Below are 25,594 nucleotides of genomic sequence, written 5' to 3' on the forward strand. Positions count from 1 at the left end.
ACTGGGGTGAGGTATTGTTTTGATTTGCATTTCTTTTATGGCTAGAGAGGTTGAGCATTTCTTCATGTGTCTATTGGCCATCCTTCTTTCCTCTTCAGAGGAGTTTCTCTTTAAGTCTTTAGCCCAGTTATTTATTGGACAGTGTGTCTTTGAAGATTTGTTGTTGGAGGGGTTATTTTTTGAGTTCCAGGTATATTTTAGTATGAGACCCTTGTCCATTGTATGGCTAATGAAGATCTTCTCCCAATCCGTGAGCTTTCTATTGATCTTGATAGCTATGTCCTTTTCCATGCAGAAGCTCTACAATTTCATGCAGTCCCATTTGTCCAACCTTTCTTTTATTTGTTGTATTTCTGGGTCTCTATTAAGAAAATTGTGGCCTGTGCCAAGGAGACCTAGGGTTTCTCCTATTCCATCCTGTAATGTTTTCAGAGTGTCTGTTTTAACTCTGAGGTCTTTGATCCAGTTGGAGTTGATTCTGATGCAGGTTGATATATAAGGATCTAGCTTTAGTTTTCTACAAGTAGTTAACCAATTTTGCCAGTACCATTTACTGAAGAGGCTTAGAAGACATAGTTTTTACCAAAGCAATGTTCCTTACATTGATCCTCAGGTTATATATGTATATGCTAGAATTATTCACAAATGTTCACATAAACTCTAAAGAATCCCCTTAATGTTCTTGGTCACTAGACCAGATTCAGGGACGTTCACAGCTCTTCCTTGAATCTAATGTCCTAAGTAGTTATAAACACAGCAGCTGAATTCTGACATGTCACAGTGCAAACAAGAAGCCAGCATTTTCTCATCTCTAGGGTTGTTGTTGGTGGTGGTGGTAAGTGCACATGTATATGTAGACTGTATGCTTCCTTTAGCCTAAAAATGACAGTTAAAAAAAAACAGAACAAATTACTTAGCATTTAGTGTTCACCAAGATGATTGAATATCTATCACAGGACCAGACTCTGGTTTAGGATAGGTACTGGGATACATCATTGAGTAGAGAAAAGATGCCTACTATTATGTAGACTACATTCCAAGAGAGAGAAGAAAGGAAATAAATATAAGATATAATACGTGTGTACATATGATACCATGTTGGAAGCTGTAAGGGGAAAAAACCCTGAAAATAGGAAGAGGCATGTCCGGATTTTAAATATGGCAGCAAAGAGTGTAATAAATCTCTAAGAAGGTGCTATTCAAGAATGGGCAAAAGAGTTAGCCATTTTAACTATCTGGAGATTTGTCCAAAATGTCACTAAGTGATTTTAAAGTGATGGTGAAGTATTTATTGTTAGAGAAGATCAATCAAAGGTAGAAGAACTTTTAGGACACATTAAAGTTTTGAAAGGACCTAGAAGAGATCTGCCTTTCACAAAAATTTTTGCTGCAAAGCTAAAATACATGCCTCTGAATCACATAAAATAGTGCTATGGAAATTATTAATATGAATGTAATATACAAAGATTGAGGTTGGATTTATTTGAATCTATGCTATGATCACAGAACTTTAGTGCCCTTTTCTGTACACTAAGCAACAAAGCCAAGAAAGTGGACAAAATATACACTATTCATAAGTATCAAGGGCTTGAATGCAAATCACTGGACTCACAGCCCAGTAAGTGGCACTGAAGTCTTGCACTTACTAAATGATTGTACCTCCACTTAAGCAACATCTCTAGTCTTTTTGCTTTTAGTTTGTTTTTCAGATAGAATCTCATGCCATTGCCCAGGCCAGCCTTTGACAATGATCCCCCTAACACTTCTGAGTAGCTGGAATTGCAGGCAAATACCACTAAACCCATCTCCATAGATTCTTAACTTTCAAAAAATAAACATGAAAAGCCTCAGGACCCCAACTTTGATTTAAAAAGACAGATTATTACTACTGCCCAATTTTCTGTAAACCTAAGAGAGAATACATACTTTTTAGAGCCCTTGTAAGTTCACCTGCTAAGACAGGAGTATCCAGTGTGAAGTAATGACTGCTGGTGCAGTCATGTGTACAAATCACAGTGGAGGATGGAGCAGTGAGAATAATGGTGGGTGTATATATGTATTGTCCTGTGAGCTTCTTGGCATACCCTGTTCAAACACACACATTGATTGTTTAGCAAGGCCAGATGGCAGACTTAGCGGTCTGACACCAGTCATGCCCCGAATTTACAAACCATACTGGAATTCTCTGTTCTTGGGTTTATGGAAGTGGTTATAACTAAAGGCAAGTGTTTTGTGTTGTGGGGGGCGGGAGAGGGAGGTCAGGCTTACAGCTGGTGCAAAAAGAAAAAACTTGGCTATTTTTCTGCCAGCCTCAGCAATTCTGCTACTGTTCCTCACCCTCAAATCAGTGAATGGTAGAAAGCATGGATATGTTTTCTACTTGCGTTGGATCACAGACACTTCATTGAGACCCCAAACTCTGGAATTTTTAAGTGATTTAAGTTAGCAAAAGTTTACTTAATTTGTGAGCTAAAGGGAAGGAAGAATTTAATAAACAACTCCATAACGTGTAGAGGGTTTTTAACTTTTTCAGAATAAAGAGTTCCTCTTAGTGCTGGGGAGGCAGCTCAGTGGTAGTGCTAGTAAGTAGTAACAATATGTGAGTCCCCAAGTTTGATCGCTAAAATTGGATATAAATAAATAAATAATATTTTTATCCCTTCCAAAGGCATGCCCCGATGACTTAACTAACTTCCACAAGGTCTCTTAAGGGTTCCATCACCTTAATAACATCAACCTGGGACTAAGCTCCTAGCACATGAATCTTTGGGCCATACTTAGACTCTACCTAAACACAGAGTACTGGAGAGAGCACTTGAAATATGAACTAGAATTTATGTCTTAAGCCAATTAATAAAGACATTGTTTGACAGTACAGTGTGGATGGTCATGACATTTGAGAATACAAGATTATTAAGAAATCATAAAGTCAAAACACTGAATATTAGTCTGTCATGGGTAATAGATTGTCTATATAAGATGTGATTGGGTCAGTGATGCTTTGATCTGCTCTAGATGATTCCAGAAGATGCAGCTGATTTACCAAATCTCCCTAAGGGATATGTACCTAAATTAAGAACAATATATCATAAAAGTGATGTACAGATGTACAGATTACCTAAGTGAAGTAATGAATACATTTCCTTTTGAACAATGTTACCCCCTCTCTCCCTCATTCTCTCCCAGGTTTTTCCTTCCTGATTTCCTTCTTCCTCCAAGTTCATTCCAACATCGTGTCTAGTGGGTTTCACTGTTGAACTGTACATTATTGTACAAAGTGTAGGCTGTAAAGTTTTCCATGGCCATAGCCTTGTTACTTAATAGCTTATGTTATGAATGTCTTTCCAGTACCTTGCAATGCATAGTCTTTATTTAATCAGTTTGTTTCTCTTTAATAGTCACAAGTGTGTTTTACCATACTTATTTGAATGTGTTGCAGGGAAAAATCTAATGTGATTCATTTGAATTTTCCTAGTCTTAAACATTGCTGGGCAAAGACATCTGTTTTGTAGTTTGAATTTCAGTGTAGTTCTTAAAACTCCTATTCATCCCATCTGTAGAGAGCTGGAATTAAGAGGCTCAGGGAAGACATCAGGAATCCTTCAGTCTTGCTTCAAGGTCTCACTAACTACCTGATATGAAAGGAACTAAAGCCCTCCTGGGGATATGGCAGACAAAAGTATCCCCAAGTGGTATTCAAAACAGGCAAGATTAAGGGGAATGAGGAAGAGTTGACTCATGTGGCCATAATAAAATTTCTTCTTACTGGCTATGGGTGGGTCTGGCTATTTTTTAATTTGCCAAAAAAGATACTTTGGACTGATGCTGATTATTTTAAGGTGATTGATCATAGATTTAAACAGCCTTCTTTTCGGGTCTGAAGGCTGTATACATTGCTACTTAACAGCTTTATCCAGCCCAAAGTCAAAAGAGGAAGATTTATGTCAGAGAAGAATTTGACATTGGCGTCTTCTGAATGCCTATAGAAATCTGTTTTCCACTCATGCTGCCATGTAATTTGCTTCATTTCCCCATATTTTGAAGGACAAAACCTAGGTTTGAATCTAGTAATTGCTTGGATCTATGTAATTACAAAGCTGTTGTCAGCATTATAAATCACAATTTTGTTTTGACTTGTGAAATACTATTTCATATAGTGCATTAGTCCAATCTTATTTTAGTACACATGTGAAGATATGTATAACAGTATACAGTTCTGCAATCAAGTTGTTAGAAATTGGAATGTATTAGTATTAATTAGTGCACACTGCCGTCTGTTCCTACAAGGCATATGTGTTGACACAGTATCAAACCCAAGGGAGTTGCGTGACAATACAAGGCTGTGTCATACCCTGTTCTTAAATAGCTTATACTATAGGTATGCTAGTTCAAACTCAGGTGAGTAGGACCAAAATACATTTACAGAAATACATAAACTCATGGAAAGACATTCTGCCCATATTCTCTAAGGCCCTTGTTCCAGTAACCTTGTCCTCTTATTTATTTGTTCATTTTTGTAGCTTTAGTATCTTGTTCTTCAGAGATCCTTTGAATATACGCTCTGATTATTTTTCTCCTTCACACTTCAGCTTCTTGAAAAAGCACTGCTTGATCTTCAGCATTACTCCTAACCTGACATCTGGCCTACTATCAGCACATGGTGGAAACCGACATTCACATGGTCTTCTCTAGTCTACTAAGATGCCAGCTAGTTCAAGGACTCTGGTCTTCATAGTGTCTGACTTCCTCGCTCTTTCTCAGTTTCTTTGTGGGTTCTTCGGCTTTCTCCACTGTGTATTTTGGATCTGGTAGTGGCCCCATTCTTGAGCTTCTCATATTCTTCTATTGACTCTGGTCATCTCATGCACAACTGTGGTTTATCTCTCACATTCTGCCCATTTGCCTGGTGTTGACTCAGAAAGTTTGAGGACATAGAGTTTGTAGCTATTCCTTGTTTTTAAATTCTGCTCTTGTACTTTCTAACTACGTAATGTTTCTGAGACTCAGTTTACTCATTTTTAAGATAGAATAATAACACTGACATTATAGGCCATCCCACTCATTCCCAGAAGCCTGGCACAATATTCTCCACCCAGAAGGAACATAATGAAGACGTAAGGATTGAATGCCATGATGGCAAGGTGGCTAGTACATCAATATTCTGTGAATGTTAGCTGTCTTCATTATATTCAGAACTATTTTTGGTACCCTGAACTTAATATACTCTAATTTGGACTTTACTTTTTTCTAAATCTGCATCCTTTTGCTACAGATCTAGTTCATGACTTCATAATCATCCAGTATTACACTGAAACCCAGATAATATTTTTTGTTCATTCCTTTGTTTTCCATGCCTATACTCAATGTTCTTAAGAATAACCTTGATATTGCTTAGACCAATCCTCTTTTCATGCCTACTGCTACTTTTTTTGGTTTGGTCTTTCCATCCATTTATTAAGATGCTCCTAGACACAAACCAGATTGTCACTCTCAGCCTGAAATCCCCAGTGTAATCTGGCTTTCATGGCCCTCTCTGGATCATCCTTGCTTCTCTTTCCATATAGCCCCTCCTCCTTGTATTTCTCTTCATTTCTCCTATCTCTGAATGGTTTTAAAAACATAACTGTGCTCTGGCTTCCAGTCAACTCACAGCTGACCTTCCTCTATCATTTATCCAGCTGGTAACTGCATATCTTCCAAAGCAGCAATATTTTTAAAAATAAAAACTCACCAAAAATTTAAGTAGTTGGTTGTTATATATTTTAAATTTTTACTTAAAAATTCATTCATATTGAAGACAGATTTTTAAAGAAATTGTATGACTATCTTCCCCAGAAAAGATGTGGACATAAGACAGTAAGACAAGGAATCATAAGTTTTAATCATTAAGGTTCTATTATTGACAGTAGAATAAATCTTAAAGAATAAATCTGAAAGAGTTCTTTCTGTTCCCCAATCATAGGTAATAAAGATAGATCTGTGTTTTGTTCCTATTCAGTTTATTTTAAAATATGAAAAATGATAAACTGTTAGAAAACACAAATCAAATCGAGGTGGGAAATGAGAAGGGGAAAGAGAAAAATAATTGCTAATATTGCTGCTTCTGTGTATAATTTAACTATCTTTAAATATTAGGTCATCTTTTATACTGATCATAAGTATGTTCCTGAACACAGAGAGAACTATTTTTATTCTAAATTTATAACATTTTTGGAAGCTTAATTATCATACTTGAAGGTCAAATGGTGCTTTATTGCAATAAAATATAAAAAGTAATAAAGAAATTATTCCTGGGGAGATGAAAGTCTAGGTTCATAGCTCATTAAATACTAACTTCACAGACCATGTCTAATTTGTCATATTTAGCTTTGGAAATTTAATACATTTGAATTTCAAATTAGGTAAAGAGATACCTGAGGCAAAACTACCTAGGGCCTTTGAATTCCAAAATGATTCAGGATATGTGTTCCTGTAATATAACACCTGGATTTGTAAGAATTATCTGTCATCATATATCTATATATGTGTGATTATCTGACTCAAAAACTTTAAAAAAAAACTCCCAATTCATTTTCAGGCATTCTGTCTCTTTTTCTGTCTAGTGTGTTGGTCTCAATCCTTTACAATCATTTATTTATCAAGTTTGCTGAAGTACTGACTGTATTTTGAAGTCACATAATTGCATAAAAGTTCCCTTCTAGATTAAGTTAGTTGAAAGAAAAGTACATCCGTTAAAGAGAATAACCTTTGAGAAAATTAAATACTACAAGTTTTTTTTTCCATAAAGCCTATTCTAAGTTGTCAGTGTATTCAACTGTTTTTTGAAAGGGTAATGGCGTCAATGAATATTCTATGAAATTCAGAAAATTCAGATGAGGGGATGGGTTGGAAGGTATGGGAGAGAATGATGAAAAAGGTGACGTCAATCAAGATGCATTATACTTATAAACTGATTTGTTGAAAGGCAACTACTTTTTACCACTACTTTAAGATAATAAAAACACAATTTTAAAAAATGAAGCCAAACTATCATTTCTGATTTTTTTAAAGAACCTAATAAATTCTACTTCTAGGTATGGGGAATCTTTTTTCTGCCAAAGACTATTGTATGTATAGCATTATTCACAGGACATGCAAAATTATCAATAGGGACAGACAACTGTAGGCAGCTGACAAGAAGCATACATGTCTATTCTGTCATGTACCAAATGATTTCATGGGCCTCACATGGCCTGCCCTGCATGCATTGTTCCTAAGCAACATGATTTTCCTTTCATAAGTCCCCACCTTTTTAGTGGCAATAATTCCTCAATAGAGCTCAGTACAGACATCTCTCCTACTTGTAATTCAGCATGGTCCAATATAAGAATAATGTGAAGCCTATTTATAATACTAAGTATTTTTATAGTTGCCACAAAAATAAAAAAGGAAATACAGGAAGTTAATTTGACAATATATTTTATTGCAGAATATATAAAATATTAAGAATTTCAATGTAATATGGTCAAAATAAAATTATTAACGTGAAATTTTGCATTCTTTTTTATGCTAAGACTCCAAAATCTGGTGTGTATTTAATACTTAGAATACATCTGTGTGTGTGTGTGTGTGTGTGTGTGTGTGTGTGTGTGTGTGTGCTGGTTTTTAGGCTTAGCCTCAGGTCCCGAGCTTCTTTGCTTAAGGGCACTTTAGCCATAGCTCTACTTCCAGCTTTTTGATAGTTAATTGAGGATAAGAGTCTTGCAGACTTCTTTTTTTTTGCCTGGGCTGGCTTTGAACTGTGATCCTCAGATCTCAGCCTTCTTAATAAGGATTATAGGCTTGAAGGACCAGTGCCCCACCCTTAGGGTGCATTTTTTTTTCAAGTTTATTGTACAGGTGATATGCAGAGGAGTTAAAGTTATGTAAATCAGGCAAGAGTATATTTCTTTTTGAACAGTGTTACCCTCTTCCTCATCCTCTCCCAGTTTTTCCCCTCCTCACTGCCCTCCCCCACCAAGTTGAATAGTTAATTTTCAATATAGCATCTAGTGAATATCACTGCTAGATTGGTTCTCCCTATGTCCCACTGTTTCTGTGCTTCTCCTTCCCCTCCCCAAATCAGATAAACTTATACAGAAGACAAAGTGTACAGAAATCAAAAACAGTGACAAAAGGGAATAAAACCAAAGAAAAAAGAGAGAAAAATCGGCAAACAATAAAAACCAAAAAACTCTTGTTTCCATTTCTTGGAGTTAATTTCTATAAGCATCATATTTTATGATCATATGCACATAGCTTTTGAGCCTTTATGATCTTATCCTAAAGATATCCTTCTAACGTTAGAGTGAATCTTAAGTGTTACAATACTTGGTCTAAGATTTCATTAAATGTCCATTTGATAGTAGCTTCACATACTTACCTGAAGACTTTCAATAACTGGATTGAATGTCAAAAAAAAAAAAACATTTTCCATTAACATGACATTATCATTGACAAAATTTGCTCATTTTCTAGAAGTATTGATTTACCTTTGATGCAAAAGCATAAATACATTTCAAAGCTCTAAGTATCAAAGTAAATTTATTTACTTTGTTTTGGTTTTTTTAAACCTATTTCACAAAGGTGTAATATATAAGTTAAAAAGGAATTTCAAAATTATCAATAAGAAATTATTCAAAAATTTCTAGTAAATTTTTGCAGACAAGTTTGGGTAGTACTTGGAACTTGGTTTAAGTCTTCCAGATATTGAGGAAAATGCATAAAAGCTTTGGGTTTAACAGAATTTTTTTACTTTTCCTTCTAGTTTGCAAACTCTTGTCTTTCTGATTGCTTCAATTCAGTTTGTCCATACACAGTATGCTACTATAAAGAATATCTATCATCCTGCCATGTTTTTGTCTTTGATGAGTAATTGACAAGCATTTTGTTTCAAGAAAATATTTCATTAGAATAAACAATTTAGTAATTCTTTGTGAAATTATACTACAAATTAACCAAGAAAACATTGACACAAAATATAAGATCTTTAATTTTTTCATTTTTTCAAGAGTTCCATAAAAGAGAGCATTGAGTGTATGCATGCTAAAAGATTTTACCAACAATATCTACAACACATAGAATCTGCTCCCAAAAACTAAATGCAAATATTTTTCAATATATATATGTTAATATGAACTGATAAGACAAATATCAGTTTCTTTTTTTAAAAAATGCTATGGAGTCTGAATTTTTCATCTAACTGGAGTGCTGTCGATTTTGTTAGGAACACATTTTCATATTTAGTTGAAATTTTTCTTTGACAGAGATGAGATTTAAAAACATCTACATCACAACTCTGTTTTTCAGATAATGACTAGGTATTTCTTCACAGACTTAAAAATCCATTGAAGAAAACAGTATAAGCAAAATACAAACAGGGTAGTATCCCATGTGGCCACACTTTTTCAGTGCATCTTTCTACAAATGTGTATTTGAATGCATTGTCTTTCTCTTGTAGATGTTGGGGGATCATCAGGACTTTATGGTTAAGTCCAACTTGCTTAGCATTCAATTCCATGATCTTATCCTGTCAATACTTCCAGTATCATTGTCTCTGTTCCCTACTCTTAATCTTTCGTTCAGTCTTACAGAATTTGTGGTTAGCCCATCGGGCCATTCTCTCCATTACTTACCTCTGCTTACTTCATACTAGTCTCAACATCCAGCAGAAAAATTGTCTTCAGTGAAGACATTTCTTGATACCTTTCATTCTCTAGTCAGCCAGGATGTAACATCTCTCCCTTGTCTTCTCTCCTTATGAGGGATTCCTCCAACACTGCCATAACACTAATTGTCCTATCTAGCAGTGAGTTCTCTGAGGTCCAGGATGGTGCTTTTAGTTTGCATTTCCCTAATTCCTGTACAGTACCTTCCATGTAAATTATGCTCAAGAATGTTTTGGCATAGCCCTATCCCATCATGGTTATATTGCTATTTAAGGGAATCAGACTAAGTCTATATAATAAATGGTTGTTCTCCGTGCAACTGTTCTTCATTCAGGAGGGAACAATTATTTTTAAATAATATAGCTGAATAGAGATTTCCATCACTATTAGAATAGTTATTAGCACTTGTTTTTGTCTTGTTTCTTTAAAATATCTAACCATTTGGTCTGTTTAGTGCAACTCAAGTTTCATAGTTGCAGTTGTGCTTGTTAGCTGCATTTGTGGATTTTCTTTGTTGTTAATCATTATCTTTCTCTTTCATTCTCTTGGTCCAGCTCCAACAGAGGCCAGTGCACATCCACATCTAGGTAAGTATTTAAAGCTTTGATATCTTCAGCCTTGGTGATCTTGTTTCTGTCTTTGAGTTCTCTTGGCAGGTGGTATAGAGGTGAGGAATCTTTGCCCTCCCTAATTTGCTGGTCATTCACTGAAATTAGACTCAGGTCCAGACTGAACATAGAACCTTCCAGCGAAGCAATCATGCTGCCCAGCTAGCAGCTTGGCAGGGACTTTCATACCTGTCAGTGCCCTCCCTCCTAGAATCCTTTTCAGTGTCATCTTGTGGCTGAAGGTTGGAATGATGCATTTTCCCCAAAGCTTCTACTGATCACAAGTTACTCAAGTCTAGAGGCAATAAGGAGCCGTGAATGTGGAAGAGCAGAGGGCATGTCAGATTTCCGATTCCTGCTCAACTTAGTAGGCTGCAAAAAAATAAATGATTCAGTAACTTTTTTGAGCACCAAAGGAGGCTCTTTAAATAGCAATCTGCTTTTAAAATAACACCATGATTTTTTTCAATTTTATGTACACTTTTCAAGGCAACGTGGCACAATGGTTTAAGAATACAGATTGTAGCTAGTTGCTAGTGGCTCATGTCATGGTGAATGAAGATCAAGAGGACTGTGACTTAAAGCCAGTTCAGGAAAAAAATTTACTAGACCCCCAGATCAACCAATAGCGTAGCACTCACTTGTCATCCAGCTGCGTTGAATGTTGAAATCAGAAGGATCATAGTTCCAGCCCAGCATAGACAAAAAATGTTCACAAGACCCCACCTCTACAGAAAAATACTGGACACAGTAGTATATACCTGGTATCCCAGCTACAGTCAGGAATATAAATAGGAAGACCATAGTCCAGGCTGGTCCAGTAAAAAACTAATACCTTATCTCAAGAAAAGAGTAAAACAAGCTGGTGGCATGGCTCAAACATGTCTACCTAACAAGCCCAAACCAAGTTCATACTCTAGTACTACAAAAGATAGACAAATATACATTAAGATATCTCAGTTAGGCTACACTGTCTGGGATTAACTTATTGGCTTGACATTGAGCAACAAATACTTAATCTTTCTGTGCCTTGCTTTCTCCATGTGTAATATGGAATTAACAAATACTATCTATCTCATAGATATGAGGATTAAGTAAAATTATAAAGTATACTCTTTAAAATTTTTAGCTGTTTGGAAACAAAGAAATACATAAATATTCAATGAGGCTGACAGTTGCCTTTTTTAAGCAAAAGTCTCCAAAAAACAATTTTTAAGAGTTAAATTTTTCATTTGTGTCCACAAAGACTTGTTTTAAAGTGAAAAAAAATTATCCTAGCTGTTTCTAGCCTTTTCAGATGTCTCTCACTGTGGGACCTCCAGAGAGGTCAGTTTCTTGTCTCTTGGGATTTTTCCTTTCAACCTACAAACCCAATTAATTTATTTTTCTCTTTGGAAAGTCTGCCTTGAGAAACTCTACTTTTATGTAATGCTACAGCTTGAGGCTCCTCTTACTTGGCAGATGAATGTAAGTGCTTAGAAGCATGCCTTCTGGCAGCCAAAACAGGCTGGTGATCCACAGTGGCTCAGCCAGGCCTCGGCCAGGTTGAGAACTGACAGAGCTGTACCCTGTAGGCATCTCAGACACTGCATCTAATTGCTCAGAGGAATCATTAAGTCCCTCCCATGCACAGAGTGCATGGCAGCGTTCCCTCCGATGTATATCCAGTCTCCCTGTACTTCATGCCTAAGGCTTTGAGTTGGAGCAGCCAGTGCTCTGAATACATGCTGATTCACTAGTTTCCATGACTTCGTTATGTGCCTGCCTGCTGGCATACCTGGTATAAAGGAGATGAGGACTGCCATAGGTGGGGATGTCACTAAAGAGAATTTAAAATATGCTTCCAGACGCTTGGGAGAGATATTAATTACCCAGTGAGTTCAGAGAATTATAACTGAGTGAGCCCCCAACCCACAGGGGAGAAAAAAACATAAAATACCACTGTTGCAAAAAAAAAAGTAAAATCATCGTTATTATTTTGCTAATTGCTTTCAATTGTCCCAACAGGCATCTGTTAACTAGTCCTAACAAAATTACAAAGGAAAAAAAAACATAAAATTTCTATTAGCTGAAACAAACTTCTTAAGCAAACAGTGGGAAATCAGACAAGCAGGCTTATAAAGTACTAATTAATTTTTACAACTCGAATATGTTTGTGTTCTAGCTAGCCATACTATACAGTCTATGAAAACATTCTCTACTCTAGGCATGACCAAAGTTCTAAGACTTAAACATAGGTGTTTCACACGCTCTCAAGAGTAGTGATATTTCCAATCATGATGGTTTGCTGTCATTCTTCCTGATTTTTAAACTGCTTCTATTTAAGGATTTTTGCCTATTTATGTAGATAATTTCTACTGTGCAGTTCTGAGGGTAAACAAAGTGAACAATTTGAAGTACACTAAATAAAAAGAAGTCATAAAAATAGGGTGAATAAAAAAGCAAGTCATGGGCAAGAGGGGAAAGAAGAGAAAATGAATCAATAAATGTAAGTGGCTTTGACTAGCAGTGAATGGGCAGATTATTCTATCCCCTTCATGCTTTAAAGTGAATCTGCTTTGGCAGTTTCTTGGGAGACAGGGACAGTTATAATGTAGCAGTGTGAGAAACAAATTCTGTGTGGCTTCTCATAGTATTCACCTTGGTCTTTTTGCCTTACCCCCTATGACGGTGGATCAATTTTTCTTCAGGGGCTCTGGATTTCAAACTTAAAAGTGCTTAAACACAAAGCTTTTAACCTCCTCCCTTCAAATTTAGGGGGGAAAAACAACTACAATCAAGTTATTTTAAATTAATTTAAAATACTATGATTCTTTATAAATGCTACATGTTTAGCTAAGTTTACTGTTGTACTATAATTCTTTTCTAAACACTTTCCTTTTCTTTCAGCTGAGATACATAGTGACAGTATTATCCTACGAGATGATTTTGACTCCTACTCACAACTGGAATTAAATCCAAATATATGGTAAGTTACAGGACTATACCTCGCTTTCATTTCTGAAATGCAAAAAAACAAGAAAGAAACAACAAAAAATCCTATTATGCTGATTGGTCCTTTAAGGAACAGTTACTTAAATTGCTCTTTAGTGCTAAGGTATCAGTGAGACTTGTTAAACTATGGAATAGGCTTAGTGTAGACTGTATCTTCTATCTATTTCTTAACTTCTTTAAGAACTGAATCTAAATTGCCCCTCAAAGACATGAATATAGTTAAGATTTTTTCCAGTTTTACAACTTTACATAAAAAGATACATTTATGCTAGAGTGCAACAATCCTTTTGATGACAAGTAAAAGAAAATGTTTTGGTTGAAATGACAAATGATTTGAATCATAGTTCCAAATAATTTCAAGTTAGTGGGCTACATCATTATTTATACTTCCCCATTTTTAAGATGGGATAAATGTTCAAGCCTATATAATCTTATCTACTTGGGAAGCAGGAAAACACAAATAGGGAGATCACAATCTAGGCCATCCCAAGAACCCTATCTTAAAAAAAAAACAGCCATTATTCAAAGGCCTGGTATGGTGGTTCAAGGGGTAGAGCACTTGCCTTGCAACTATGGGCCGCGAGTTCAAACCCCAGTACTGCAACAAAGAAAAAAGGAAGGCAGTTTTAAGTCTAAGCTCCATGGGATTTTTCAGAGCAAACTGAAGCTCATTCTTCAAAAAATGTTGAATTAATTGTATTTTTTGCTGATCATGAAAGATTAGGCCTGTCAATTCAGAACTGTTATCTGTGTAATTTGGAAGGGTGTCTGAATTTGAATTTTCTGTGATGCTCTGTACTGTTGGATATATGATGAGGAAGTCAAGAAATTCTATGTGATATAAACTCAAGTACTCAAGAATAGAAAGAGAATAACTCAGATGTTAGCGTATGATATGCTTTAATGAATGTTTAGCAGTAATTATTTAAATATCAAGTTTTATAGGACTGCAGTTCCTTCAACTTGCTGATAGTTTAGAGAAAAGTGTAGAAACAACATTTTAAAGAGCTTGATTGGAGACGAATTCTTAAATGTGAGGAAAGATGTCTCTTGGTGGGACTTTTTAAAGATTGTAACCTTTGGATTGAAAGTTGAAGATGCCGTTTAGATAAGAGTAGTGGGACTTCAGTACTATGAATGGAATTTTTATGTCTTCTGTAGAGAGAAATGTAGATCTAAATAGTTTAAACATAAAATGTTACCTGACTAGACAATGACAAAGCTTCACAGTTCATATTCCTAAGAAAACAGTCTACTAATTGCTTTATGAATATATTATAAATAAAAAATTCTTAAAATAAATTTAAAATTTTTGTTAACAAAAAGCATCAAAAGGAGTCAGGCATTGATGGCTTACACCTGTAATCCTAATTACTTAGGAGACTGAGATCTGAGATCATGGTTCAAAGCCAGCCTTGGAAAAAAAATCTATGAGACTCTAATCTTCATTGATAGAGCACCAGAGTTGAGTGGAAAAGCTAAACTAGATTGCAAGGCCCCGAGCTCAAGACCATATGCTAAAGGGAAAAATAATACAAAAGGCACAAAAGAAAAAAGAGCTTCCTAAGTACCACTTTTACCTAGGAAAATTTTTCTACTTCTAATCATATTTGACTTTTAAAGTATTCCATTAATATAGATATTATTAAAGCATTTGCTTCTTTGGAAGTAAGTTCATCTTGGTCAGGCTAACTCATGGTCTTCCATGAATTTTCTTGATAAATACAAAACGTGGCTTTTGTGTGATTCAAATTCTGTTGCTTTTCAAATCAATAAAATGTGAGTTTTGTGTCCCTCATTTCCATGACTGATCTATTATGTACTTGATTGACCAAAATTATGGATTTTGTGTCTCTTTTACTTAAGCTATGTTTTTTCCTACTTTTAGAGAAAAAAAACTAAGTGGTTCTGTCTTCTATCAAATAAGTTTCAGAGTAGTTTTAATTTACTCTTATTGCATACAATCTCCTTCACTTAATTTTTTTTAAGATTTTTCTAAAGGCAAACAGAGGCCATGACCATCTCATTGACAGATGTCTATTGAACAAAAGGTGGCACAGGCTGTGAGATTAGGCCAGTTCAATTTGACCCTCAAGCAGTTGGCCAAGTGGGTACCCTGAGGAAAGTGAAAAGCTGCTTCCTCTCTCTGTGTTCTCTTCCTTATAGTTAAAAAATGGACAGACACTATCTTCTGAACATTGTTTTAAGGCTAGATAGGATGAAAAAGTCTAGCATCATGCTATTTCATATTATGTTCAGTACATAAGTGATTTTTCCTTCACTTCCACTCTCTTCCCTCCTTCTCCGGCATTGTCCTTTCCTTCCCTTATTCACTTTCCCCCTACTATCCCTCCATTTCCTCCTTTTTCTCTTTTCTTTCCTTCTTCTTTCTTCCTCCCTTACATCCTGCTTCCTTTCCTCTTCTTTCTCCTGTGGCTTATTTTCACAGTAGACTGTCTTTTCTAAAATTAAATGTGATTATTAAAATCATTATTACTAAATTAGTCTTAATCTGGTTTATTTAACTGAGTCTTCAAGTCTTCTTTAATTATATTTCATGAAAAACAAACATCAAAGTAAATATATCTGCATTACATAATCTATGGGACAGATAGCAATGAAAATAAGAATCACAGAGATGATTTTTAAAAGGCATTAAAATAAAAAATAAAACAAGGATATTAAAATATCCTTAAAATAGGTACAAACTCTCTGAAGTCAGAAAACAGCACCAGTAAAATCAAATATTCCCATTTGTTATTTCCAATAAGGCAACAAAACCCTTCTCTGATATAGAACCTTACAGGTAGTTCTCATACTTTATAACTTCAGAGTCTGTTTTTTTTTGTTTTTGTTTTTGTTTTTTTGTCAGTCGTGGGGTTTGAACTCTGGGCCTGAGTGCTGTCCCTGAGCTCTTCAGCTCAAGGCGAGCGCTCTACCACTTGAGCCACAGCATTACTTCCAGTTTTCTGGTGGTTTATTGGAGATAAGAGTCTCATGGACTTTCCTGCTCTGGCTGGCTTTGAACCGTGATCCTCAGATCTCAGCCCTCCTTAGTAGCTAGGATTACAGATGTGAATCTCCAGCGCTCAGCTATGAGATTCTTATCTTAATTTAATCACCAAAACGCCAGAATTGAAGCTGTGGCTCAAGTGGTAGAGCAGAAAAGCTCAGGAAGTACCCAAACACCGAGTTTAAGCCCAAGACTGGCACTATCTATATCTATACCTATAAATATATGTATCAATACCTATAGATAGTTATATGTACATATTGGAGTATATATATATTCCTGTTTCTCTGATATGTATAGATAGATAGATAGATAGATAGATAGATAGATAGATAGATAGATAGATAGATATTCCTGTTTCTCCAAGAGTTTCCAAAAGCTTCATATACATTATTCAAGTAAAAAAGAACCCTTATGGAAACTGTTTATGTTTACACCATGTAGTTATGAATTGTAGTCACAAATTTGGGTATCAGGGAAATAAAACTTTATTCTTCTATAACCCAACTTAATTACTTTTTTATTGTCCACCTCTATCACATTGGTGGAAACTTGATTTCATTCAAGTATGGTTTTCCCTCTACCTTTTTTCTGCCTTTTTTAAAAACTAAGTTTCAGGAGTACACAAACAAGTGGTAGTTGGAGATGTACCTTTAGTGCTGGGACATCTGTTCCTGTAGGCAGAGGCAGGGGCTACCTCCATTCTCTCCTCTAGTCTTCTGTGCCTAGTCCACAAGGACAGCCTTTGTCCCTGTCCTAACCACTCCTCCAGGACAACCACACTGTTCTGGGTCCTTGCTGAGCACATGGGAACTGTTTAAATAAACAGTTCTGAGCTTCTTGATCTGGGCCACAGATATCTCTGAGGTTATTGACATAAGTTCCTTCTAACTAATTGTCCCCAGCATCAAATCTCTATGGGGCTTTACTAAGGAAATGAATCTTACCTCCCCACTTATCCATCATCTTCTCCTTATCTTGTTTGAGAGATGAGAAATAGTTAAAAATAAAGAGGAGAGCCGGGCGCTGGTGGCTCACGCCTGTAATCCTAGCTACTCAGGAGGCTGAGATCTGAGGATCGTGGTTCAAAGCCAGCCCGGGCAGGAAAGACCATGAGACTCCTATCTCCAATAAACCACCAGAAAACTGGAAGTGGCGCTGAGGCTCAAGTGGTAGAGAGCTCGCCTTGAGCTGAAGAGCTGAGGGACAGCGCCCAGGCCCAGAGTTCAAGCCCCATGACCGACAAAAATAAAAAAATAAAGAGGACCTCCAGATCAGCATAGCCATGGCTCAGGTTGATGAGAGGGACTTTTCCACTTTAAATTTTCCCTGATGCTGGGCTACATGCAGAGGTTTTTGTGTATCACAACAATCTCCTCACAAATCCCAATGTTCCACCTCTCCTATGGGGAGAAAGAACAATATCACTTCACTAGTGCTACCCAGCATCACAGCACTGTGGCAGATAGAGGGGTTATAGTTATGAACAACAACCCTCTAATCCCTTCCTCCAAAAAAAGAAGAAAAATCCTATGAAACAAAGTTTAGAAAAATGTTAGAAACCACAAATATACTTCATCTTACTAATATTCAATTTCCCTACTGCTTGCTTGCATCGTTTGTAGAATACTAGATTATTTCTTATCTATTGGCATCAATTGCAATTTCAGAGTTTGTTTTTATGAATTAAGCCATTTAGCATAACCATCACCTTTCTGGGAGGACAATTATATTATGCAGCTTGGACGATAATGGATGACATAGATATATGCCTTTGTCAATACTTGAGGTCTGTGTATTTTGCTGTGTAAATTTATCTCAATAAAAATTTCAGCAATAATAAGAAAATATTCAAATAGGGGATATTACTGATTTTAACAGAGAGAAAGAGAGAGACTACAATGTGAATGGATACTTAAAGATGATTAAATTGTGTTAAGAATTGTCTTTACCCTCCAGGCAATTACCAACTCGATGAGGAATCTTTGTTTTGCTTAAGTTATCTCTTAAATGCTTGTTTTCTGGAGATCACAGACAGCATCCGGAGCTATAATCTCACTGATGTTCTAGTGGGATACAAAGGAATATTAAAAACACAATGATAGATGGCAACTAGATGACAGCAGCTGTTTCCGCTCCAGCACAAGATAGAATAATAATAATCAAAAATGTGTCCTAGTCAGCAGAGATCCAGGAAGAACAGGAGCTCCTCCTCAGATGGAGCATCTTAGAGAGTGTGTCATGACACCAGTGGGGTCAGGAGACACCAAGAAGAAAGATACAAAGTAGTCTCAGATCCTGTAGTACAAGAAGACTTCTGTCAGTTGATTAAGATACACAAAACTACAAAATTACAAAATTACAGCTAAAAGATCACTAACTCTACTGCATTTAGTATCTTCTTGAAAATACTGAATTGTTATGAACTGGTGCAAAAAAGATTGGTCATTTGGCTCATTAAAAATTCCTCTTTGATAATTCAAATGTTTTTTTTCTTTCATGCAATTGTTTCTAACATATTTATAAGATGATTTCTATGTTGCTTTGTATGTCCCTCCCCATGGTATAACCCCTGCTTTCACTGTATTTGATGTTGGTATAATTTGTGGAGGGGAAGGGAAAAAACAAATCGTTTAACTAGGGATACAGGTGGACCCATTGCAACATTGTGATGTACAAGTCGTTATGTCGAAAAATGAACTTTACAACTTTGGTGGGGGGAGATAGGAGCGGGGAGGTGGGTTGAGTATGGGAAGGAATGGGAAGGGGAAACAAAGAGGAGGCAACAATGCTTGATAAGAAATGTACTCGTTATCTTGCCCTTGTAATTGTAACTCCTCTGTACGGTATTCTCACAATAAAAAAAGAAAAGACCTGAAAAAAATTCCTCTTTGAGAAAAATAATTGTCTGAACAAATAATATAAAAATATTGATATTTCAGGGTTAGAATGGGTTACTCTATCTGAAGTTTTATTCAGTGACCATTTAGCAAACATAAATAGTACAAACACCTTGTAATTCACTAGTATCTTGAAGCTCTGTCCCTTTCCATAGATAACAGAACTGGGAGGAACTGCAGGATTAAATTTTGAAAACCATAATTTAAATGGAGTTTATTGTTAGGTTTTGAGAGAGCAAGAGAGAGAGAGCAGAAAAGAAGAGCAAGAGAGCGTCTGGGCCTGGGCTAGGCCTTATGTAGGGTATGGGCGGGGAAAGGTGTGGCCACATCAAATTCAGATGTGACCTCTTCCAGGTGACCCAGTTGCCTAGGTAATGCAGGTACTGGGTGGAGACTGCTGCAAGGAGGGTGGAGTCTGCTTGCCATCCAGGGGCGGACCTTACATTTATGATAAAAGAAGACTGATGAAAAAGAGAAAACTGTATAAAATTATTTTATCTAGTGTTACCAGACATTTGCTCAATGTCTAGCAGTCTTAAGGACAGTAAGACTCAAACACAGCATTGGTAGAAGGGAAGAAAAAATTCTACAGTTTTTAATGAATAAGTGACTGCAAGGGATTGTGAATTGATGAGAGAAGAAAAATAATTTCTGTGATGGTTTAGCCTTGCCAGGATCTCTAATATATCATTGTATTTGGAAATTTTGTAGTCATAATGTAATTGATTCATGGTATAATATTCTGATCTTATGTGCATCTTTCTCTACTTTTTTACTTCCTAATTCTCCCCCTTGATTTCTTCATCTTTTCCTACAACTTCTCATTCTCTGTTTTCTTTTGTCATCACCTTTTTTCTTATAAAACTCTTCTGACTTTCCTTTCTCTTTCTTTCTCTCTTTCTTTTCCTTCCTTCATTTCTTCTTTCCTTCCTTTCTTTCCTTCCTTCTTTCTTTCTCCTCTTCCTCTTCCTTTCATTTAAACCATAATGTAATTGCTCTACAGAAAGTCTTTATCTACAATAGAGATGTTAGCTTATTATTTCCTTCTTTAATCTTTGTTTTATATTAAAGAAACAAAAGCTCATTCAGTGAAATTAAATGTCAAGTGCATTTGAAGCAAGTGAGAAAATATTTCTTCTACCAGCATGTTGTAGAATTCACCATAGTAGGAGATCAGAATAGTAAGATTTTAGAGGGGTTATTTTTACCCTATTTGTCACTGTACCTGTTAACTAGAGAAAGATCAAATTTTTTAACTCCCTAGTGAAATCAGAAGAGTTCTCTTACCTTCCACAGTGAGAAGTAATGAGAAAGAATGAGCTATAAATGGAGTTTAGTCATTTTCACGTTTAAGGCATGTGTTAGCTCCTCAGGAAAAAAAAGGTATGACATAGTTGAAGGTGATATTCTCAGTCTTATAGAGTGAACTTTCCTTGCTGTTCTAAAAATATTCCACATTGATAAAGAGAATAGATTTTTAAGAGATTATTATTTTAAAGCCTTGATCTTGCAGTTTTTGAAAATGATCACATAAATTGCTTACAATAATAATTCCCTCTTTTTTATAGAATATGATCAAAAGTTGAGCATTTGGGTTGTTGAAGCTTGAATGGAAGGTACAGAAACATTGCTGTCTTTAAAGTAGTTATTTTATTGCTTAGCCAACAAATGGCCTGGAGGGCTCATTCACTTTTCTGGATTCATAGTCCTTGTGATTTTATACTATCTTTGGGTCTGAGAGTTACAAGACATTATTTTCCTCTACCCTTCTAGTTTTAAATAACTTTTTTATGACCAGAACAAATATTGACATTATTTTAACATATCTGTTGGTGAATAGATAATTCTGGCTCATGGAATGCCAGATTGCTTCTTGTGGGCTGAATGTAAGACCCACACCTTCAGAGGCAATAAATTATATGTAGATAATATGATGTCCTTAGTCTTAGGGACAAATAGCATGTATCTCAAATGAGAACTTGATGATAACTTATTGTCAATGAGTTTCCAGGTGATTAACTTGTTTCAGCAGAGTGCTAGACTTAAGGCTGAGTGACTTCATTTTGATCAGAAAAGTAGAAGGAGTTATGTCGCTAGACTACTTTTTTTTTACTCTTGAGAAAATATTATTTCCATTCCTTTTCACCATCAACCATTAATAAATCCCTAGTTGTACAGAGGATCTCAATTTTTTCATTAATTCTAGCCATTTTTCCTGTATCCTGAAGGCCTTTTTAGTCACTGGAGTGAGGACCTAGGTCTTCTGTCACATTTCACATCCAAGTTCCTCTTTTCCTACTGTTTAGTTGCTGAGGTGTATTTAGGTGCTTAATGTTTTAAAACTCAGAATAAAAGACATAATTATAACTTAAGAAGCATACTGTTGACTGTTCAAATGCTTATCAAATAAAATTATTCATCCCAAGACAAAAATAGCACAAAAAAGAGATAAAGAAATGATACCAAAATAATACTAACAATCCTGGAAACTGCAGAGAATTGGTTGTAGTGAAAACAAAACTTCTTCAAAGTATTTCATTTCCTTTTACATTTATGTTTGGCCCTAATCTTGTTGGTGAGCAAGACCAGGCTTTATATTTATTGATTCTCTTGTTTTGATAATAAATGGAAGAAAAAGAAGTACATACACAAAATAAATTTTGATTAGTTATTTAAGAATGTATTATAGACAGAAGAGTATTGAATTTGATTCTGTATATATCAATCCTGTGAATTAATTCATTTCAATGAAATTCATTCCATGTCTCTGGTTTTTGTAAATTTTTATTAGTAAAACAAATTCTTTTTACTGTATATGTGAAAAAAATGTATAGTGGGGTTTGAATTCAGGACCTTGTACTTGATTACTTGAGCCATGTCTTCAGCCTTTTTTGTTTTTGCTTTATTGTTTTTGTTGGGTTTTTTTTTTCCAATATGGTCTGACATTCTTGCCCGGGGCCATCTTCCAATCACAGTCTTGTTACCTACACTTCTTGACTATCAGGACCACAAACATGAGCAGCCACATCTGTCTTATGATTCACAGGGGGTGTCACTATTGTTTTGCCCAGGCAGGACTTGGATCACAATCTTTCCAGTCTCAGTTTCTTCCCCCCTACATATATGAGATGTGAATACATTTTAGAAAGAATAGTCATAATAAATGCAAATCAAAACAACCCTGAGATACCATCTTACCCCAGTTAGATTGGCCAACATTGAATTTTAATAACAGCAAATACTGACACGGATGTAGGGGAAAAGGAACCCTTACTGCATTGCTGAAGGGAATGTAAACTAGTACAGCCACACTGGAGAGCAGTCTGGAGGTTCCTCAAAAAAAACCCAACATAGACCTTTCCTACCACCCAGCCATACCACTCCTTGGCAGCTACCCTGAGCATCATGAGCCAGGATATGATGAGGACACCTGCCCATCCATGTTCATTGATGCATTATTCACAATAGCCAAAATATGGAAACAGCCCCACAGTAGATGAGTGGATCAAAAAAAATGTGGTTCCTATGAACAATGGAATTTTACACAGCCATTAGAAAGAATAAAATGATGTCATTTGTAGGGAAATGGATGGAGCTTGAACAAATCATGTTAAGTGAGGTAAGCCAAATCAGATAGGCAGGCAAATGGTGCCTATTCTCCCTGATATGTAGAAGTTAGATGTAAAGCATACTGGGATATGACAAATTTCACAGAATTCTAGATACTCACATAGAGTGAGACCAAAAGAGGATATTCTTAGGAGAGAATCACAAAGGTGCAATATCCAAGTGCTTCTTCATATGTATATAAAATAATATACATACTGAAATGAACTCCAAAGATATGGAAACAAAGACTTTTTCTTCGTTTTTTTTTCTTTTTCTGATGATTCTGTATTCTCTACCTTATATATGGTATACTCACATGTTCATCTGTGGGCAGGTTGGAGAGGGCACTGAATCAGGGGACAAAGGGTGAAAAGGTGCAGCAGTGGAATGCACTGGCTGCACTGGACATTAGTGAAAGCAGACTCTGCTACTCCTGGGTAAAGATGGGAGGGAGGGAATGGGAGAGAATGTGGGAAGAGGACACTATGCAAAAGGAAATGTACTTATTACCTGACACATGTAAAGATAACTCCACTGTATATAACCTCTAAAACATCACTAAAGGAAATTAGAAAAAAGAATAGTCATAATAGATTATCAAAAATACACCTTTAGAGTAAAATTTACCAATATTCTCTAAAGTGCATATTATTCTTATAGAACTGGGATTATTTTCTATTATGGCTGTATTAGGATTGAATGGGAGAAGACAGGACACCTGAATTCTCCAGTTTTATCATTTATAAAGTGTGCGGGGGTAATGAGATGCAGTGATATTGCAGGTCCCCTCTAACTTGATGATCTGTGAACTTCAGTAATAGACAAGGCTCATGTGGAACCTAAGCATGTGATAAATAGGTTCAGAAAGGGGTTAATAAATTCAGGCTTTGCAAGGTATTTGAAAATTGCAAGCATTCCCCTTAAAATGACTTTTAATCATATTGTCTATGACAGAATATATTTTGATGTGGGCAAATGATATTTATCAGATTTTTATATTCTGTTTTTTCATACTGGGAATTGGGAAATAAATTTTCTTTTTTACTTTAGGGAAATATTGCTATCTTTTGCTATTAGGTAAAAAAGCAATTCATTTCCAATCCTTAGACCAGGAGGTCACATTCTTTGTAAATTGTAAAATAAAAGTCTTTTAAACTGTGATTATGCAAAATTTGCTACTTCCCACATATCTCTGAAGAATAAATATTACCTAACTTTACAAAGCCTATCTTTCTCAGAATGAGATAAGTAGAAGAAATCCTGCTGCAAGGCCATGTTGTGACATAAATGTCACACATGTTTTTGTCTGTTTTATGGGTTTAATATAAGGAAATTCAATTTGATTAGCAACAAGGTTGGTTAGGAGCAAGAATACAAGTAAGCTCCACTGCCAATACATGGAAAAGTAGAGATATAGGTCGATAGGTTTGAATGATTTTATATTGAAAGGTCATTATGATGGTGTGAACTTTCTAAAAACCAGATTAAGACTTCTGACAGTTCCCCAGGTATCCTTTCTTGGACCTATTCTCTTCTTTGTATACCTCTCATTCTTTCCCAGCTCCTAAAAATATGCAGTCTTACAATTTTAGCCAGATCCTAAACTGTCACATCAATGATGAATCTTTGAAAGGTAGACTTGTCTTCATACCTAGAGAACAGCCAGTTCCAAGTCCTATTATTCTTTAGAGCTATGCTGTTCAACATGGTCAATGTAACCCACATAAAATTGCTGAGCCTTTGAAATGCAGCTAGTCTGAATTGAGATGTGCTGTAAGTATAAAATATTCCCTCCAACTTGAAGACATCCTATGAAAAAGACTATCAACTATGCCATTAATAACTATGGTGAAAACATAATTTAAATACATTGGTAAAAGCTTTACTTAATTCATCTCTTTAATACGTGGAGGTGGGATTTCACTTTTTATTTATTTGTTCGTTTTTGATGCTGGTACTGGGCTTAAACTCAAACTCAGAGCTTCCCACTCTTACTCAGCTTTTTCTGCTCATAGCTGTTGCTCTTCCAATTGAGCCATGCCTCCACTTCTGCCTTTTGGCTGGTTAGATAGGATTAGATAAGAATCTCTTGAATTTATCTGCCTGGGTTGGTTCCATACCATGATTCTCAAATCTCAGCCTCTTGAGTGGGATTGTGGACAGTAGCTACGGGGATGACTAGCAAGGTTTTCTTACATTTGATTTTTGTTATGCAGTGTTAGGGAATCAAATTGAGAACTGTATTCATGCCAAGCAAACACAGTATCACTGAAGTACATCCCACACCTGTTTCTTTAATGTTTAATGTAGTTAGAAAGCTGAAAGTACATATATGGCACACATTACAATTTTAATGAGTAGAGAGGCTCTCTCTGCATCCATCATGTCTCCATTTGATAGAGTATTTTTCCTAACAGTTGGATGTGCATGATAACTTTTGCAAACAGAATATTGGGAGGTTTTTTTTTATTACTAAGTTATGTAATTTACCAATTGTGTTACTTTGGCAGTAGTATCTCTAAATCTCTTTTTTAGCATATTCTACATGTGGATTAAAAATATAGAGGGAAACAATTTTTTTTGAGGGAGACAATTTTATGTGAATGAAGCATTGTTAGTACAACTCAGTACCTGTCACTTGGTTTAAAAAAGTACACTGATTTGTTGTGTTTCTGGTCTCCTTGGCACAGGCCGAAATTTTCTTAATAGAGACCCAGAAACACAACAAATCAAAGAAAGGTTGGACAAATGGGATTGCATGAAGTTGCAGAGCTTCTGCATGGC

The 25,594-nt window shown here is 35.8% G+C and overlaps 1 protein-coding gene across 1 annotated transcript in view; it reads left to right on the top strand.

Annotated features, from left to right (window-relative positions):
* The window catches only part of Reln (reelin), a 323,527-nt gene that overhangs the window by 59,050 nt on the left and 238,883 nt on the right, over window positions 1-25,594 (top strand). Inside the window, exons 4-5 of the mRNA XM_013034723.1 lie at window positions 10,241-10,273; window positions 13,184-13,262. Of these exons, the coding sequence (XP_012890177.1) occupies window positions 10,241-10,273; window positions 13,184-13,262 (112 nt within the window). The remainder of the gene's footprint in view (window positions 1-10,240; window positions 10,274-13,183; window positions 13,263-25,594) is intronic.

The sequence above is a fragment of the Dipodomys ordii genome, unplaced genomic scaffold, assembly GCF_000151885.1.
Source record: "Dipodomys ordii isolate 6190 unplaced genomic scaffold, Dord_2.0 Scaffold195, whole genome shotgun sequence".
In the NCBI taxonomy this organism is placed as follows: Eukaryota; Metazoa; Chordata; class Mammalia; order Rodentia; family Heteromyidae; genus Dipodomys; species Dipodomys ordii.